The sequence below is a fragment of the Salmo trutta genome, unplaced genomic scaffold (assembly GCF_901001165.1).
Source record: "Salmo trutta unplaced genomic scaffold, fSalTru1.1, whole genome shotgun sequence".
Lineage (NCBI taxonomy): Eukaryota > Metazoa > Chordata > Actinopteri > Salmoniformes > Salmonidae > Salmo > Salmo trutta.
Window position 1 is genome coordinate 483,027 of NW_021822319.1, and position 19,869 is coordinate 502,895.

A 19,869-nucleotide genomic window follows, 5' to 3' on the forward strand; every position below is an offset into this window, starting at 1 on the left:
CTCTCCCTCTCACTCTCCCTCTCCCTCTCCCTCTCCCTCTCCCTCTCCCTCTCCCTCTCACTCTCACGGCTCTGCCTCTGTTTCCAATGTTGGCATCCATTGCTCCAAAACAGAAGAGCTCACCTGTTGCCCTTTTATGCTAAAGCTCTGATTGCTAATTGTAAAACTGTGTGACGGGTGTTTGCCCATGTGATGAGTCAGTGTGCATATTTGAATGGCAGTGTGTTCATTGTGAAAACAAGAGATGTTCTGCTTGAAAATTGTGCCAAATGCAAAGAATTGTGTGTAGTGTTTTGAAAAAAGTGTGTTTTAGAACTGCAATTTGAGTGTAAAGCAGGAATTGTGCTTGTAGTTTAGCAGAATTGGTTCAGGAGTTACATGTTGTGGTCATTGTGTCTCAAGTACCAGTATTTGTGTGTAAACAATTGAGAAAAACTGTAAGCATGTCCCAGTTTAGGTCACCTAGCAGCACGAGCTCAGAAGATAGATGGGGGGCAATTAATTCACATATGGTATCGAGGGCAGAGGGAGTGAGAGACTTGTTTCTGGAAAGGTGAATTTTTAGAAGTAGAAGCTCGAATTGTTTGGGTACAGACTTGGATAGTAGGACAGAACTCTGCAGGCTATCTTTGCAGTAGATTGCAAACCGCCCCCTATGGCAGTTCTATTTTGGCGGAAAATGTTATAGTTTGCCATTGAAGGTTTCATGGTTTTTGGTCTTTTGCCGTAACCAGGATTCAGACACGGCTAAGACACCCGGGTTGGCAGAGTGTGCTATTAGAGGGGAGGGGGCCATCCCATCCGCCACCTACTATTCCTATTGCTCCTGCACCAGTCCGGGATACAGTTGACAGCTCAGTACCACGCCTTGGTAGGCTACAGGCTACATTAGCAGTCAGCACTAATTCTCGTGTATTTGCGAACTGTCACAATAGCATATTGTTGTTAACTACGACTGCACAGAGAGGACGTCGAGTTTTTCTTGAGTTTGGCATAAATGCTCGGGATGTATTTCAATCAATGAACAGCAATGAGATTGTAGAAGCACTTTATTTATTTATTTGGTAAAACATTTCTTCACTTTATTATAATTATTTTTACGGAGGAGCGACTTCAAACCTTTACCATGCATAATGGACGAGTTGACAACCTCTTCGTTTAAAACTACCGGTTCCAAATGGTTGCTTCCAGTCAGCGATTTTTTTGGATTTCCTTTGGATCAGGTAATCTACACTTTTCCAAAATGAGATAGAAAAAAAACATCGATTTGCTTAAAGTCAGTTATTTTAATGTCAAATGATGGTTTTAAGTGTCTTGTCCTGCCATAACCCTGGAATGATATGACAACATTCTGGTCACCTGACTTTGCATTTACACACATTACATTTGCATAAGTATATTTGGAGACATTCTGCTTGTATCCAAACTCAACACAGAATAGAATATAAATATTCTGTTGTCCTAAGGCAATAACACACACTGGATGCATGTACAGTCTATACAGCTCGTCAATATCTCATGTCTGGGGGCGTCATGTCTTCTATGCAGGTGAACTTCTTGGCATGTCAGGTGTTTGCCCTTGGTGCAGCCTTCTGGTTCCGTTTTTACCTCAGCCCTCACTTTACCAGCCCCGTGGTCCGCCATGCCGTCGCCACACTCTTTGGCCTCTCCTTTGTCATATTCTGTTTTGGCTGGTAAGGAACACTTGGGTGCGCTAGACAGGTTAGGCTATACAGGTTAAATCATAGTCGGATTACTTTGTTGAATGGAGGAGACTAACAGATGGACCCAGTTTAGTCCTAATCACCCAGTTTTTACCAGTCACCTATCATTTGTTTTGTGTTGTTTTCATCGCTGCAGGTATGCAGTCCATATCTCCATCTTGGTGGTGGTTTGCTACAGGATTCTGGTCACAGCTGACATCCACAACATTCACAGGTAAACACACACCACCATGTCTCCCATACAGACACTTGTAATAACATCTTAAACACATGGGTCATTCTTTGCTAACATGTTGATGACAAGTTAAGCTAGATAGGAAGTGGTAGCTGGACCAGACTGTCTCTATATCGCTCTGTTTCTATCTCTTTTGCTCTCTTGCTCTTTTTCTCTGTCTGTCTGTCTGTCTGTCTGTCTGTCTGTCTGTCTGTCTCTCTCTCTCTGTCTCTCGATCTCTATGTCTCTGTCGCTCTGTCTCTCTGTCTCTGTCTGTCTCTGTCTGTCTGTGTTTAGGTCCTGGAATGTGATGAATGTAGGTAGAAAATAGAACAGTAACACTGAGGTTTTACATTAGGGATTCCTTGGAGGAGTCTAGATAGAGACAGCATTGTTCTCTGTGCCATCGCCAATCGCCTCGCCTACTCCAGTTAAAGAAAGATGGGTCATTGGGTTGTGGGTTACTGCGCGGTAAAAGACCATGTTTCACCATCCAGCGTGTGTGTGTGTGTACTGTACATCTCCAGTTGTACTTGAAGGTGATTGCTAAGATGAACATGATCCATTCCACCTACTAGTTGATCTTTCTCCCATATGCAGATAAGGAACTACCAGACCGAAACATGAAAAAGGTTTCATTCATTGAAAGCGCCACTCATTATTAGCATGGAGGGATGTAGGATGTTACTCTGTAGCTACATGTTCTCAATCTGAATTACATATTATATATTAGTATTTATTTTATTTCACCTTTATTTAACCAGGTAGGCCAGTTGAGAACAAGTTCTCATTTACAACTGCGACCTGGCCAAGATAAAGCAAAGCAGTTCGACACATACAACAACACAGAGTTACACATGGAGTAAACAAACGTACAGTCAATAACACAATAGAAGGTCTATATAAGTCTATATACAGTGTGTGCAAATGAGGTAAGGCAATAAATAGGCCATGGTGGCGAAGTAATTACAATTTAGAAATTAAACAGTGGAGTGATAGATGTGCAGAAGATGAATGTGCAAGTAGAGATACTGGGGTGCAAAGGAGAAAAATAAATAAATAAATACAGTATGGGGATGAGGTAGTTGGGTGGGCTATTTACAGATGGGCTATGTACAGGTGCAGTGATCTGTGAGCTGCTCTGACAGCTGGTGCTTAAAGTTAGTGAGGGAGATATGAGTCTCCAGCTTCAGTGATTTTTGTAGTTCGTTCCAGTCATTGGCAGCAGAGAACTGGAAGGAAAGGCGGCCAAAGGAGGAATTGGCTTTGGGGGTGACCAGTGAAATATACCTGCTGGAGTGTGTGCCACGGTTGGGTGTTGCTATGGTGACCAGCGAGCTGAGATAAGGCGGGGCTTTACCTAGCAGAGACTTGTAGATGACCTGGAGCCAGTGGGTTTGGCGACGAATATGAAGCGAGGGCCAGCCAACGAGAGCATACAGGTCGCAGTGGTGGGTAGTATATGGGGCTTTGTGAGTCTGGAAGGAGAGTTTACAGTCTAACCAGACACCCAGGTATTTATAGTTGTCCACATATTCTAAGTCAGAACCGTCCGGAGTAGTGATGCTGGACGGGCGGGCAGGTGCGGGCAGCGATCGGTTGAATAGCATGCATTTAGTTTTACTTGTATTTAAGAGCAGTTGGAGGCCAACGAAGGAGAGTTGTATGGCATTGAAGCTCGTCTGGAGGGTTGTTAACACAGTGTCCAAAGAAGGGCCAGATCTATACAGAATGGAGGGATGTAGGATCTTACTCTGTAGCTACATGTTCTCAGTCTGAATTAAATGTTTCCTCCAGGTATACTATGATCATGGTCATGTTCTCAGTCTGAATGAATTGTTTCCTCCAGGTATACTATGATCATGGCCATGTTCTCAGTCTGAATGAAATGTTTCCTCCAGGTATACTATGATCATGGTCATGTTCTCAGTCTGAATGAATTGTTTCCTCCAGGTATACTATGATCATGGCCATCAGCTACCTCGCAGTGTGTCAGGTGAGCAGAGTCTTCATCTATAACTATGGGATCCTCTCAACAGACTTCTCTGGGTAAGTAGCCATGTTGTTCCAGATCAAAACAGGTTTACTGGCAGTACTCCAGACCGGTCTCCAGACCGGTCTCCAGACCACATATTGAGTGTCTCGGTGTTAGATATATTTTTACTCTGTCTTGACTCTGACAACGAGGACTCGTAATTTCTTTCCGAGACCAACGGAGTAAAAAAAAATCAATCAGTTTCCATTCAGTCGGCGCATAAAACTACTTCACCAGGTATATACACTTGTTCATGACACAGTAATATCTTATCGCCTGTTCATGACACAGTAATATCTTATCGCCTGTTCATGACACAGTAATATCTTATCGCCTGTTCATGACACAGTAATATCTTATCGCCTGTTCATGACACAGTAATATCTTATCGCCTGTTCATGACACAGTAATATCTTATCGCCTGTTCATGACACAGTAATATCTTATCGCCTGTTCATGACACAGTAATATCTTATCGCCTGTTCATGACACAGTAATATCTTATCGCCTGTTCATGACACAGTAATATCTTATCGCCTGTTCATGACACAGTAATATCTTATCGCCTGTTCATGACACAGTAATATCTTATCGCCTGTTCATGACACAGTAATATCTTATCGCCTGTGTCATGACACAGTAATATCTTATCGCCTGTTCATGACACAGTAATATCTTATCGCCTGTTCATGACACAGTAATATCTTATCGCCTGTTCATGACACAGTAATATCTTATCGCCTGTTCATGACACAGTAATATCTTATCGCCTGTTCATGACACAGTAATATCTTATCGCCTGTTCATGACACAGTAATATCTTATCGCCTGTTCATGACACAGTAATATCTTTTCGCCTGTTCATGACACAGTAATATCTTATCGCCTGTTCATGACACAGTAATATCTTATCGCCTGTTCATGACACAGTAATATCTTATACGCCTGTTCATGACACAGTAATATCTTATCGCCTGTTCATGACACAGTAATATCTTATCGCCTGTTCATGACACAGTAATATCTTATCGCCTGTTCATGACACAGTAATATCTTATACGCCTGTTCATGACACAGTAATATCTTATCGCCTGTTCATGACACAGTAATATCTTATCGCTGTTCATGACACAAGTAATCTCTTATCGCCTGTTCATGACACAGTAATATCTTATCGCTGTTCATGACACAGTAATATCTTATCGCCTGTCATGGACACCAGTAATATCTTATCGCCTGTTCACTGACACAGTAATATCTTATCGCCTGTTCATGACACAGTAATATCTTATCTCCTGTTCATGACACAGTACTATCTTATCGCCTGTTCCATGGACACAGTAATATCTTATCTCCTGTTCATGACACAGTAATATCTTATCTCCTGTTGAACCTGGTTCTTACTTACTCCTTACGTTATACTGTCCTTTACTTTCATTGAAAAATATCCTCAAACTTTGTTGCACATGTCAGAGTGTCCTTGATTGGCTGGTAGGAAGAGTGGGGTAAATTGATTGGCTGGTAGGGAAGAGTGGGGTAAATTGATTGGCTGGTAGGGAAGAGTGGGGTAAATTGATTGGCTGGTAGGGAAGAGTGGGGTAAATTGATTGGCTGGTAGGGAAGAGTGGGGTAAATTGATTGGCTGGTAGGGAAGAGTGGGGTAAATTGATTGGCTGGTAGGAAGAGTGGGGTAAATTGATTGGCTGGTAGGGAAGAGTGGGGTAAATTGTATGAAAGTTGCGAGCTCACTATTAGTAAGGGCAGACCGGGGTAAATTGTAACAGTCTTTGTATCTATTATAGACCTGTTTGGGTTAGTGATTATTTGTAGAGTGCTGCTCTATTTGTCCTCAGCATGTTGTTGTTTTGACCATACTGAATGTATGAAACCACATGTTGTTCTGAAATATGAACACAGAAATACTGTACATTTTCAACTCTTATAATGGTGGCGATTTGACAAAATTACTATCATGGTCTTGAATTGGACTCTCATTGTTCTGGTCTTGACTTGGTCCCGGACCCCTAGTCCCCCCTCCCGGTCTCGGTCTTGACTCGGTCTCGATTGGCTCCGTCTTTGAACTTGAACACAACACTGATTACTGGATTATGGAATTATGTAACAATGAGAGATATTTCTGTGACCTGAATTCTGAAATAGTTTGTGTATTGAGGTTTTCATGGAATGTGTTTTTTCATGGTACAGAATACAGATAAGGATCTGCATTAGAGCTTCCTCAGTCCATACTGAATCAGCTGACTCACTGCTTTTATCTGCACAGTGACAACAGCACTATCTCTCTCACTATTCCTCAGTCTCAGCCTTCCTCAACCTCTGTTTTTCTAGATTTGTATGTCTTACTAGATTCATTTCTTTGTTCCCACCTCTCTCTTGCACACTTTCTCTCTCTCTCTCGCCGTCATGTTGAATCTGCCACTCCCGCCTGGTTAGTTTCTGTCTGTTATCTGCAGGTTTTCTTGGGTCTTGCAGAGATTGTGAAGCACTGCCCTAAACAAATAATAAAGCTGATAAAACATTTTGTCGGTTAGTTTAACAGTACCTGCCGCTGCCATGCTTGCTATACTATTGCTATTCTTTGCCAATGCTAACGCTAATGATGCTATTATATGCTATGCTAATTATGCTATTTCTAACCCTAATCAATGCTAACCTTCGCTAACAAACTGTGCTTTCTCTGCAGACTGCAGGCAGGCAGAATGGTGAATGAGCTGAATCACACTGTACTGCTGTTGACTGGATAGACAGCACCATCACTGGGATCTGATGCTCCATTCACGTCCGTTGCTCTGCTTTTTCTCAGTCCATCTGGCTACTATCAGCTCTGTTTCTCACTGTGCTTGCTTATAGTATAACATCCAATCTCATACACTTTGAAATACGGTGCACAGTGTTAACACATTGTGATATTCTATTGTGATGTCATGTAAAACACCTGGTTGTTTAAGATGGGTTCTAGAATCAATCAGCATAGTAGTGATGTCATGTAAAACACCTGGTTGTTTTAGATGGGTTCTAGAATCAATCAGCATAGTAGTGATGTCATGTAAAACACCTGGTTGTTTAAGATGGGTTCTAGAATCAATCAGCATAGTAGTGATGTCATGTAAAACACCTGGTTGTTTTAGATGGGTTCTAGAATCAATCAGCATAGTAGTGATGTCATGTAAAACACCTGGTTGTTTAAGATGGGTTCTAGAATCAATCAGCATAGTAGTGATGTCATGTAAAACACCTGGTTGTTTAAGATGGGTTCTAGAATCAATCAGCATAGTAGTGATGTCATGTAAAACACCTGGTTGTTTAAGATGGGTTCTAGAATCAATCAGCATAGTAGTGATGTCATGTAAAACACCTGGTTGTTTAAGATGGGTTCTAGAATCAATCAGCATAGTAGTGATGTCATGTAAAACACCTGGTTGTTTAAGATGGGTTCTAGAATCAATCAGCATAGTAGTGATGTCATGTAAAACACCTGGTTGTTTAAGATGGGTTCTAGAATCAATCAGCATAGTAGTGATGTCATGTAAAACACCTGGTTGTTTAAGATGGGTTCTAGAATCAATCAGCATAGTAGTGATGTCATGTAAAACACCTGGTTGTTTAAGATGGGTTCTAGAATCAATCAGCATAGTAGTGATGTCATGTAAAACACCTGGTTGTTTAAGATGGGTTCTAGAATCAATCAGCATAGTAGTGATGTCATGTAAAACACCTGGTTGTTTAAGATGGGTTCTAGAATCAATCAGCATAGTAGTGATGTCATGTAAAACACCTGGTTGTTTAAGATGGGTTCTAGAATCAATCAGCATAGTAGTGATGTTATGTAAAACACCTGGTTGTTTAAGATGGGTTCTAGAATCAATCAGCATAGTAGTGATGTTATGTAAAACACCGGGTTGTTTTAGATGGGTTCTAGAATCAATCAGCATAGTAGTGATGTCATGTAAAACACCTGGTTGTTTTAGATGGGTTCTAGAATCAATCAGCATAGTAGTGATGTCATGTAAAACACCTTGTTGTTTTAGATGGGTTCTAGAATCAATCAGCATAGTAGTGATGTCATGTAAAACACCTGGTTGTTTTAGATGGGTTCTAGAATCAAGTTCTGGCTCCCGAGTGGCGCAGCGGTCTAAGGCACTTGCATCACAATGCTAGAGGCGCCACTACAGACCCTGGTTTGATCCCGGGCTGTATCACAACTGGCCGTGATCGGGAGTTAGCCCAGCATCATCCTGGTTAGGGTTTGGCCTGTGTAGGCCGTCATTTGTAAATAAGAATTTGTTCTTAACTGACTCACCTAGTTAAATATATATATTTTAAGATCGGCATGGTAGTGTTGTTATGTAGGTTCATTGCCGTTCCCTAATAGTGTGTCTGTGTGTCACATTCTCTGATGCCAGCGTTCTTGACCTGACAATGCCAATCAGTGTCTGTTGACTACGGCTCACGTAACACAACCATACAATGGACATGCACACACACACACACTCTCTCTATAAATGCATGGCATGCTCTCACACAGAGAGGGTATGTGTTCCTGCATGTGTCACACCAACAAAGAGGTTATTCTATGTGAACGTCTGAATGAAAAGCACCAAAGAATGAATGATAATTTATTCCTGATGTACGGTTAGGCTTTATGAAATGCTGTTCACATTCCATTTCTGTCCTTGTTAATGTCCTCAGTGAGCGTTCGACTTTCTAAACTAAATATTGTGTTTCCTCCCTTCAGGCCGTTGATGATAATTACCCAGAAAACCACTATGTTATCTTTTCAAGTGCATGATGGTAAGGACTGTCCAGGGGATCGGAAGGGAACCTCTTCTTTTTCTTACAACATCCTACGGTTTGTCTTTGTTCTTTTGATGTTTGGGTTGAAAAAACGATGTCTCTCTGATCCTTACGTTTCCACGGTTTCCAGGTATGTGTAAAAAGCGCCAGGACCTCACGGCTGATCAGAGGCTCCATGCTGTAGAGTATGTATTCATTACGGTATATATATTTATCTTCCATATACATGCATGCCTTGCAGTGCGTTGGCTCAGTGTTGATGACAGGAAAATAGGTTATGTAGACTTCTGAAATACACAGCATGACATGAAATCTACCGTCCACATCTACCCTCCACATCTACCCTCCGCATCTACCCTCCGCATCTACCCTCCGCATCTACCCTCCGCATCTACCCTCCGCATCTACCCTCCGCATCTACCCTCCGCATCTACCCTCCACATCTACCCTCCACATCTACCCTCCACATCTACCCTCCACATCTACCCTCCGCATCTACCCTCCGCATCTACCCTCCACATCTACCGTACACAAATTACATTGATATTAACTACTTGTCTGTGCAAGTCTTCTCACTCAAAGTAAACAAGAGCCTAGAATGACATTGATGTTGTCAGGAGAAAACAATTTCTTTTTTATTGTATTTGACCTTTATTTAACCAGGTAAGTCAGTTAAGAACAAATTCTTATTTACAATGACGGCCTAGGAACAGTGGGTTAACTGCCTTGTTCAGGGGCAGAACGACTTTTACCTTGTCTCTCTCTGTGTCTCTCTCTCTGTGTCTCTCTCTCTGTGTCTCTCTCTCTCTCTCTCTGTGTCTCTGTCTCTGTGTCTCTCTTTCTGTGTCTCTGTCTCTGTGTCTCTCTCTCTGTCTCTCTGTGTCTCTGTCTCTGTGTCTCTCTCTCTGTCTCTCTGTCTCTGTGTCTCTGTCTCTGTGTCTCTCTCTCTGTCTCTCTCTCTCTGTGTCTCTCTCTGTCTCTCTCTCTCTGTGTCTCTGTCTCTGTGTCTCTCTCTCTGTCTCTCTGTGTCTCTGTCTCTGTGTCTCTGTCTCTGTGTCTCTCTCTGTGTCTCTCTCTCTGTGTCTCTCTCTCTGTGTCTCTCTCTCTGTCTCTCTCTCTCTGTGTCTCTCTCTCTGTGTCTCTCTCTCTGTCTCTCTCTCTCTGTGTCTCTGTCTCTGTGTCTCTCTCTCTCTGTCTCTCTCTCTCTGTGTCTCTGTCTCTGTGTCTCTCTCTCTGTCTCTCTGTCTCTGTGTCTCTCTCTCTCTGTGTCTCTCTCTCTGTGTCTCTCTCTCTGTGTCTCTGTCTCTGTGTCTCTCTCTCTGTCTCTCTCTCTCTGTGTCTCTGTCTCTGTGTCTCTCTCTCTGTCTCTCTGTCTCTGTGTCTCTGTCTCTGTGTCTCTCTCTCTGTCTCTCTCTCTCTGTGTCTCTGTCTCTGTGTCTCTCTCTCTGTCTCTCTGTCTCTGTGTCTCTGTCTCTGTGTCTCTCTCTGTGTCTCTCTCTCTGTGTCTCTCTCTCTGTGTCTCTCTCTCTGTCTCTCTCTCTCTGTGTCTCTGTCTCTGTGTCTCTCTCTCTGTGTCTCTGTCTCTGTGTTTCTCTCTCTGTCTCTCTGTCTCTGTGTCTCTGTCTCTGTGTCTCTCTCTGTGTCTCTCTCTCTGTGTCTCTCTCTCTCTCTCTCTCTGTGTCTCTCTCTCTCTCTGTGTCTCTCTCTGTCTCGCTCTCTGTGTCTCTCTGTGTCTCTCTCTCTGTGTCTCTCTCTCTCTGTGTCTCTCTCTGTGTCTCTCTCTGTGTCTCTCTCTGTGTCTCTCTCTCTGTGTCTCTCTCTCTGTGTCTCTCTCTGTGTCTCTCTCTGTGTCTCTCTCTGTGTCTCTCTCTGTGTCTCTGTCTCTGTGTCTCTCTCTGTGTCTCTCTCTCTCTCTGTGTCTCTCTCTCTCTCTCTCTCTCTCTGTGTCTCTCTCTCTCTCTGTGTCTCTCTCTGTGTCTCTCTATGTCTCTCTCTGTGTCTCTCTCTCTGTGTCTCTCTCTCTGTGTCTCTCTCTCTCTGTGTCTCTCTCTCTCTGTGTCTCTCTCTCTCTGTGTCTCTCTCTCTGTGTCTCTCTCTCTGTGTCTCTCTCTCTGTGTCTCTCTCTGTGTGTCTCTCTCTCTGTGTGTCTCTCTCTCTGTGTGTCTCTCTCTCTGTGTCTCTCTCTCTGTGTCTCTCTCTCTGTGTCTCTCTCTCTGTGTCTCTCTCTCTGTGTCTCTCTCTCTGTGTCTCTCTCTGTGTCTCTCTCTGTGTCTCTCTCTCTGTCTCTCTCTCCCTCAGATTAGTCTCCAATGTCTCTTTCTTCCTCTCGTCTACCTCCAGCTCCAAGCCGTCTCTGATAGAATACCTGAGCTACAATCTGAACTTCCTCAGTATCCTGGTGGGACCCTGCAGTCACTTTAAAGACTACATAGACTTTATAGAGGGGAGACACGTTCAGAGGAGGCTGTCAGGATCCAACACTGGACAGAATGGATATGATAAAGTCCCAGAGCCCTCACCCATGGTAAGACTGGGTACAAGTAGAGTCATGTTAGTCCCAGAGCCCTCACCTATGGTAAGACTGGGTACAAGTAGAGTCATTTTAGTCCCAGAGCCCTCACCTATGGTAAGACTGGGTACAAGTAGAGTCATGTTAGTCCCAGAGCCCTCACCCATGGTAAGACTGGGTACAAGTAGAGTCATGTTAGTCCCAGAGCCCTCACCTATGGTAAGACTGGGTACAAGTAGAGTCATGTTAGTCCCAGAGCCCTCACCCATGGTAAGACTGGGTACAAGTAGAGTCATGTTAGTCCCAGAGCCCTCACCTATGGTAAGACTGGGTACAAGTAGAGTCATGTTAGTCCCAGAGCCCTCACCCATGGTAAGACTGGGTACAAGTAGAGTCATGTTAGTCCCAGAGCCCTCACCTATGGTAAGGATGGGTACAAGTAGAGTCATTTTAGTCCCAGAGCCCTCACCCATGGTAAGACTGGGTACAAGTAGAGTCATGTTAGTCCCAGAGCCCTCACCTATGGTAAGGATGGGTACAAGTAGAGTCATTTTAGTCCCAGAGCCCTCACCTATGGTAAGACTGGGTACAAGTAGAGTCATGTTAGTCCCAGAGCCCTCACCTATGGTAAGACTGGGTACAAGTGGAGTCATGTTAGTCCCAGAGCCCTCACCTATGGTAAGACTGGGTACAAGTGGAGTCATGTTAGTCCCAGAGCCCTCACCTATGGTAAGACTGGGTACAAGTAGAGTCATGTTAGTCCCAGAGCCCTCACCTATGGTAAGACTGGGTACAAGTGGAGTCATGTTAGTCCCAGAGCCCTCACCTATGGTAAGGATGGGTACAAGTAGAGTCATTTTAGTCCCAGAGCCCTCACCCATGGTAAGACTGGGTACAAGTAGAGTCATTTTAGTCCCAGAGCCCTCACCTATGGTAAGACTGGGTACAAGTAGAGTCATGTTAGTCCCAGAGCCCTCACCTATGGTAAGACTGGGTACAAGTGGAGTCATGTTAGTCCCAGAGCCCTCACCTATGGTAAGACTGGGTACAAGTAGAGTCATGTTAGTCCCAGAGCCCTCACCTATGGTAAGACTGGGTACAAGTAGAGTCATGTTAGTCCCAGAGCCCTCACCTATGGTAAGACTGGGTACAAGTAGAGTCATGTTAGTCCCAGAGCCCTCACCTATGGTAAGGATGGGTACAAGTAGAGTCATGTTAGTCCCAGAGCCCTCACCTATGGTAAGACTGGGTACAAGTAGAGTCATGTTAGTCCCAGAGCCCTCACCTATGGTAAGACTGGGTACAAGTAGAGTCATGTTAGTCCCAGAGCCCTCACCTATGGTAAGACTGGGTACAAGTAGAGTCATGTAAAGTAAAGAAGTACTTTATTTCAGAAACTATATTGCAATTAAGTTTGTCTTATACGTGTATAATAACAATGTAATTACACCACTAACAACATAGCAGCATATTATCAGGTGTTTATTGCAAAATAAATGACTTACGTGGCTCAATGAAGGCAATTAGAAAGTAGTTTCCCTGTTGGCCATGAAGGATCTGACTCTCTCCCTCTGGTTTTCAGGCTGCTGTCACACGTAAACTGCTGATCTGTGGTGTGTGCATGGTTTTGTTCCTGACCCTCACCAAAGCGTTCCCCATCACATATAACGTTGACAGCCATTTCATCAACGAGGCACCTTTCCTAACCAGACTGGCGTATGCCTTCTTCTCTATACAAGCTGCTAGACCCAAGTTCTACTTCGCATGGACTGTAGGTGAGGCTTCACCTACCCAGTGTAGTGTTGGCTATTGGAAAGTTCATTCATTCATACTGGGGAAAGTTCATTCATTCATTAATATTGGGGGAAAGTTCATTCATTAATATTGGGGGAAAGTTCATTCATTCATTACTATTGGGGGAAAGTTCATTCATTCATTCATTACTAGTGGGGGAAAGTTCATTCATTCATTCATTACTATTGGGGGAAAGTTCATTCATTCATTCATTACTAGTGGGGGAAAGTTCATTCATTCATTCATTACTATTTGGGGAAAGTTCATTCATTCATTCATTACTATTGGGGGAAAGTTCATTCATTCATCCATTCTTTCATTCATGTGTTTGTTTGTCCCAACAGCGGATGCCATCAACAATGCAGCAGGTTATGGTTGTAAAGGTGTGGATGAAGCTGGACAGGTATCCTGGGACCTCATCTCCAATATCAGCATCTGGGAGATTGAGGTATGTTTGGAAACATCAAAAACACTTTTGGAACTTTTAGCTTTGCAGAATTATTGAAAATGACTGAAGTTTAATATTGAACTCTCTCTTTTTGCAGACAGCAACTAGTTTCAAGAAGTTCATAGATAACTGGAATATTCAGACTGGTGTTTGGCTCAAAACGTAAGTATTAATTCTTCCAAGATATTCTACCAAGATAATGTCCACATATGCATAACATTAGTACAAAACCAATTTTCTGTTCATTCATGAATGTTTATTTTATTCTGTTAACTGCATAACAATATATCTGACCCAGGTCTGGTTATAACTCCTCCGTTACCCCACAGCCCTGACCTTCATAGCCCTGACCTTCATCCTGTCTCCTCTCTCTTCAGCGTGTGTTACGACCGTGCTTCCTGTTACCCCACAGCCCTGACCTTCATCCTGTCAGCTCTATGGCATGGAGTTTACCCCGGATACTACTTCACCTTTATTACTGCTATACCCATCACACTGGCAGCGAGGACTGTGAGTACCATTATTACTGCTGTACCCATCACACTGGCAGCGAGAGCTGTGAGTACCATTATTACTGCTGTATCCATCACACTGTCAGCGAGAGCTGTGAGTACCATTATTACTGCTGTACCCATCACACTGGCAGTGCTGTGAGTACCATTATTACTGCTGTACCCATCACACTGGCAGTGCTGTGAGTACCATTATTACTGCTGTACCCATCACACTGGCAGTGCTGTGAGTATCATTATTACTGCTATACCTATCACACTGGCAGTGCTGTGAGTACCATTATTAGTGCTGTACCCATCACACTGGCAGCGAGAGCTGTGAGTACCATTATTACTGCTGTACCCATCACACTGGCAGCGAGAGCTGTGAGTACCATTATTACTGCTGTACCCATCACACTGGCAGATAGAGCTGTGAGTACCATTATTACTGCTGTACCCATCACACTGGCAGTGCTGTGAGTACCATTATTACTGCTGTACCCATCACACTGGCAGTGCTGTGAGTACCATTATTACTGCTGTACCCATCACACTGGCAGTGCTGTGAGTATCATTATTACTGCTATACCTATCACACTGGCAGTGCTGTGAGTACCATTATTAGTGCTGTACCCATCACACTGGCAGCGAGAGCTGTGAGTACCATTATTACTGCTGTACCCATCACACTGGCAGCGAGAGCTGTGAGTACCATTATTACTGCTATACCCATCACACTGGCAGCGAGAGCTGTGAGTACCATTATTACTGCTGTGCCCATCACACGGGCAGCGAGAGCTGTGAGTACCATTATTACTGCTGTGAGTACCATTATTACTGCTGTACCCATCACACTGGCAGCGAGAGCTGTGAGTACCATTATTACTGCTGTACCCATCACACTGGCAGCGAGAGCTGTGAGTACCATTTATTACTGCTATACCATCACACTGGCAGCGAGAGCTGTGAGTACCATTATTACTGCTATACCCATCACACTGGCAGCGAGAGCTGTGAATACCATTATTACTGCTATATCCATCACACTGGCAGTGCTGTGAGTACCATTTTTACTGCTGTACCCATCACACTGGCAGCGAGAGCTGTGAGTACCATTATTACTGCTATACCCATCACACTGACAGGGCTGTGAGTACCTTTATCACTGCTGTACCCATCACACTGACAGGGCTGTGAGTACCATTATTACTGCTGTACCCATCACACTGGCAGATAGAGCTGTGAGTACCATTATTACTACTGTACCCATCACACTGGCAGTGCTGTGAGTACCAGTATTACTGCTCTACCCATCACACTGGCAGATAGAGCTGTGAGTCTCTGTTCTTGTCTGTCTCTCGCTGTCTTCCTCACTCTCTCTCTCACTCACCTCATGTGTCTCATCATCTCAGCCTCACCCAGGGCCGTACGTCACCGTGCTCTCTCTCCTGTCTCCCACACCGCAGGTCCGTAAGAACGTCCGTCAGTATTTCCTGTCCTCTCATCCTGTGAAGCTTGTCTATGACGTAGTGACCTGGGCAGCTACTCAGCTGTGTATCTGCTACACTGTCATGCCCTTCCTGCTGCTGGCAGTAGGACCTACCATGCAGTACTACAGGTGAACATCCATTTAGGTTCTTTTCCTAATGGTCAAATGTGTCTCTCTTTAACGATGATGGTCGTATGTAGCCTGGTCCCTGATCTGGATGTGCTATCATTGTCAACTTGTTGGCATGACAAGGAGTGTAATGTTAGCACAAACACACTGGTACCCAGGCTAGGTCATATGTGTACAATTTATTAGCTTAGTGTTCTATTATCTTTATAAGCCTGGACACAATGTTCCTCAGTTGTCTTTATGGAGGACAAGTGTGTCATCTCTACCGTCAGTTGTCTTTATGGAGGACAAGTGTGTCATCTCTACCGTCAGTTGTCTTTATGGAGGACAAGTGTGTCATCTCTACTGTCAGTTGTCTTTATGGAGGACAAGTGTATCATCTCTACCGTCAGTTGTCTTTATGGAGGACAAGTGTGTCATCTCTACTGTCAGTTGTCTTTATGGAGGACAAGTGTGTCATCTCTACTGTCAGTTGTCTTTATGGAGGACAAGTGTGTCATCTCTACTGTCAGTTGTCTTTATGGAGGACAAGTGTGTCATCTCTACTGTCAGTTGTCTTTATGGAGGACAAGTGTGTCATCTCTACCGTCAGTTGTCTTTATGGAGGACAAGTGTGTCATCTCTACCGTCAGTTGTCTTTATGGAGGACAAGTGTATCATCTCTACCGTCAGTTGTCTTTATGGAAGACAAGTGTGTCATCTCTACCTTTTCTCTTATTCTGTCCGTCTTTGGTGTTTTGGTTTCTGTAGCATTTCATCACATCTTCTTTCCCCCCCGTAGGTCAATGTACTTCCACATTCACATCATCAGTATTCTGACTGTGATTGTACTGAGCCAGAGCCACAAACCAAGAGGCAGCAGCAGCAGCAACGGCACCAAGCCTGGACCGTACGATCCTCATCCCCAGGCCCAGCCTCAGCTCCAGCCCTCCAACAACAACGTGAAAAGAAAGTGAAGTGTCCCTCTGTGTGTGGAGGCAGCCAGAGACCTGAATGGGCCCACTGGGTCAGACAAAGACGTCTCTGTGTGTCCACAACAAAGAGAGAGCTCAGCGGGGTGTAGGGGGGCTGAGAGGGGCTCTGAGGGACTGTGCCCGCTGGCTGGTCTGCCTTGCAACCCTGTACTCCAAAAACATCCAATACTTCTACTGCCAGGCTCCTACAAGGCCTCTCTCTGCCCTGCTTGCCAATGCTCTGTTCTTTCTTTCCAAGTGTGCACTTGTTCACTTCCCTTCATGGATCTGAAAGGAAAGGACTGGCATACGATCTCCCTCTAGTCCAGTCCATAAACTCACCAATACAACACTTTTTTAATTCAATGTGTGGGAAGCTGTGCACAAGTGAGAAAGTATACTTCAGGAGAAAGATCTGAGAATTGGGCTCATTCACAGACAGACAGACAGCTAGCTAGACAGACAGACAGACAGCTAGCTAGACAGACAGACAGACAGACAGACAGCTAGCTAGACAGACAGCTAGCTAGACAGACAGACAGACAGACAGCTAGCTAGACAGCTAGCTAGCTAGACAGACAGCTAGACAGACAGCTAGACAGACAGCTAGACAGACAGCTAGACAGACAGACAGCTAGACAGACAGACAGACAGACAGACAGACAGACAGCTAGACAGACAGCTAGACAGACAGACAGACAGCTAGCTAGACAGACAGCTAGCTAGACAGACAGCTAGCTAGACAGACAGCTAGCTAGACAGACAGACAGACAGCTAGACAGACAGCTAGCTAGCTAGACAGCTAGCTAGACAGCTAGCTAGACAGCTAGCTAGACAGCTAGACAGACAGCTAGACAGACAGCTAGCTAGACAGCTAGCTAGACAGCTAGCTAGACAGCTAGACAGACAGCTAGCTAGACAGCTAGACAGACAGCTAGCTAGACAGCTAGCTAGACAGCTAGCTAGACAGCTAGACAGACAGCTAGCTAGACAGCTAGCTATAGCTCCCAGGTCCTAGAATTAGATGTGTCTGGCCCATTTCTTTCCATCTTAGGTCACTAGATGTAGATATCATGTCAAACATAACCTTACAGGTTAGTAAGATATTAATGGTGTCTGTTTATTGTTGTATGAATGCAGGAAACATTATCCCTCAGGATGGCAGGTAGCCTCGAGGTTAGAGTGTTGGGCCAGTAACCGAGATTAAAAATCTGGCGCTGTGCCCTTGAGCAAGGCACTTTAAACCTAATTGCTCCAGGGACTCTGTACAATTTTGACCCTGACCGTGACCCCACTCCCTGCAGGTGTCTCAGGGGGAGTTGGGATATGGTGACCCTGACCGTGACCCCACTCCCTGCAGGTGTCTCAGGGGGAGTTGGGATATGGTGACCCTGACTGTGACCCCACTCTCTGCAGGTGTCTCAGGGGGAGTTGGGATATGGTGACCCTGACCGTGACCCCACTCCCTGCAGGTGTCTCAGGGGGAGTTGGGATATGGTGACCCTGACCGTGACCCCACTCCCTGCAGGTGTCTCAGGGGGAGTTGGGATATGGTGACCCTGACCGTGACCCCACTCCCTGCAGGTGTCTCAGGGGGATTTGGGATATGGTGACCCTGACCGTGAGCCCACTCCCTGCAGGTGTCTCAGGGGGAGTTGGGATATGCAAGAAACACACTTGTGTGTAACAGTACAAATATAAGCACCCCCCCCCCCCCACCCACCAATCCTTTCGAAAGATACGTCCCAAATGGCACCCTATTCCCTTTATAGTCCAGATGGGTCCTGGTCCAAAGTAGTGCAGTGTATAGGGAATAGGTGCCATTTGGGACATAGTAATGAGGCTCTTATTAGGAGCTGTTTGAATAGTTTTTAACACTGGAGGATGTTCATCAGGCCTAATATTCATTTCATCTGTCTCTATGTATTTCAGAGGATGGACAAGTTTACCTTTATTTGGCAGGAAGTTGAGATTCATCAATTTGTCCATTTTTTAAAAATGTTGTATTAACTTTAAAGTCGTACAGTCTCAGATGAGGTGCAGGCAGCACCAATGACTTCTGAAGGAAAGTGTTTGTCTGTTTCCCAAATGGCACCCTATTGCCTATATAGTGCACTACCTTTTTAAACAGAGCCTTATGGGGACGAAGCCCTTGACTTTGTTTCAGGGGATGATGTGGACGTCTTCTATTCCTCAGAAGAAGGTCCAAGATCTTTAACATTTCAAGTCCTGAAACAGCTGAACCACTAATGATGCTAATATGAAGAGTGTCTGGACACGACCACACACACACACACACACACACACTACACACACACACACACTACACACCACACACACACACTACACACCACACACACTACACACTACACACTACACACACACACACTACAATACTAGGATACCATAAACTGTTGAATAGTTGTTTTTTTAGCACCCAGACAGTTTGAATTTGTCTGTTTTTTTTAAAATAATTCCACCAATCACGTTATTAACCGATATTAAAAGCAATAAAAATAAAGAAATGAAATGACCAATGTGCCTTTAGCCTTTTGATTGTGGCTTGAATAATACTGTCACATTGTAACGTCCGTAGGATCATGTTCACTGTGGAGACCCAGCGACAGAATGGCAATAACATCAGTTGTATTTAACTACTAGGAGCCCATATGATAGAGGAGATAGTTACTGATACAGGTCTGAAAGACCAATGGAGACAAGACAGGAACATACTGAACAAGATGCCCTTCCTCAGAAAACCATCATCCTTCCTCGCCCACAGAAAAGCTGGTTCAGTCTCATTCCATGTCATCTGTAGAGGCTAATGGAACTGAAGGGGTTAATTGATGTGAAGAGATGAATCATGTTTTGTGTGGTCAGAATGTAAGCATGTAAAACCCCCTAAGAGGGTGTTATTAAGCTGATTTTAATCAATGAGCTAACCAGCACCCAGCTACAACGTCTACGAAGACACAAACCGTTGTCATACTCGTTCTGCGAGAAGAAAACCATATCTTGTCACATATGGACTCAGAATGCCCCGTGATAATGAAAAGTCACCAGAGTGGCATTGAAGACAGCAGGGGGAGCTATCAAACAGACTACTTCACACTAGAATCTGGAGAGAGATCAAATGCTGTGATACTTCATACATCACGTCTGTGGCCATCCCTCCTACTGGAGCGTTATCCTCCCACGGGAATTTGTTCCAGCATGCATTTCTCAGAATTCAAACAGCATAAACTTCAGGCTTCAAATCTGTGTTTGA

General features: G+C 44.3%; 1 protein-coding gene across 2 annotated transcripts; it reads left to right on the top strand.

Annotated features, from left to right (window-relative positions):
* Nucleotides 1-663: 663 nt before the first annotated feature.
* On the top strand, nucleotides 664-17,050 carry LOC115181709 (lysophospholipid acyltransferase 1). 2 transcript variants are annotated; one of them, XM_029743539.1, is made up of 14 exons: nucleotides 664-1,223; nucleotides 1,549-1,694; nucleotides 1,861-1,938; nucleotides 3,892-3,987; nucleotides 8,727-8,782; nucleotides 8,916-8,970; nucleotides 11,126-11,309; nucleotides 12,877-13,069; nucleotides 13,433-13,536; nucleotides 13,634-13,698; nucleotides 13,914-14,042; nucleotides 15,040-15,043; nucleotides 15,497-15,648; nucleotides 16,430-17,050. In XM_029743539.1, exons 1-14 carry the CDS (start codon nucleotides 1,134-1,136, stop codon nucleotides 16,602-16,604), a joined length of 1,527 nt encoding a protein of 508 aa, XP_029599399.1. In that variant the 5' UTR covers nucleotides 664-1,133; the 3' UTR covers nucleotides 16,605-17,050. The 2 variants fall into 2 exon arrangements, with proteins under 2 accessions (XP_029599399.1, XP_029599398.1); XM_029743538.1 differs by lacking the exon at nucleotides 15,040-15,043 and having other exon boundaries at nucleotides 665-1,223; nucleotides 13,914-14,046.
* Nucleotides 17,051-19,869: the final 2,819 nt, after the last annotated feature.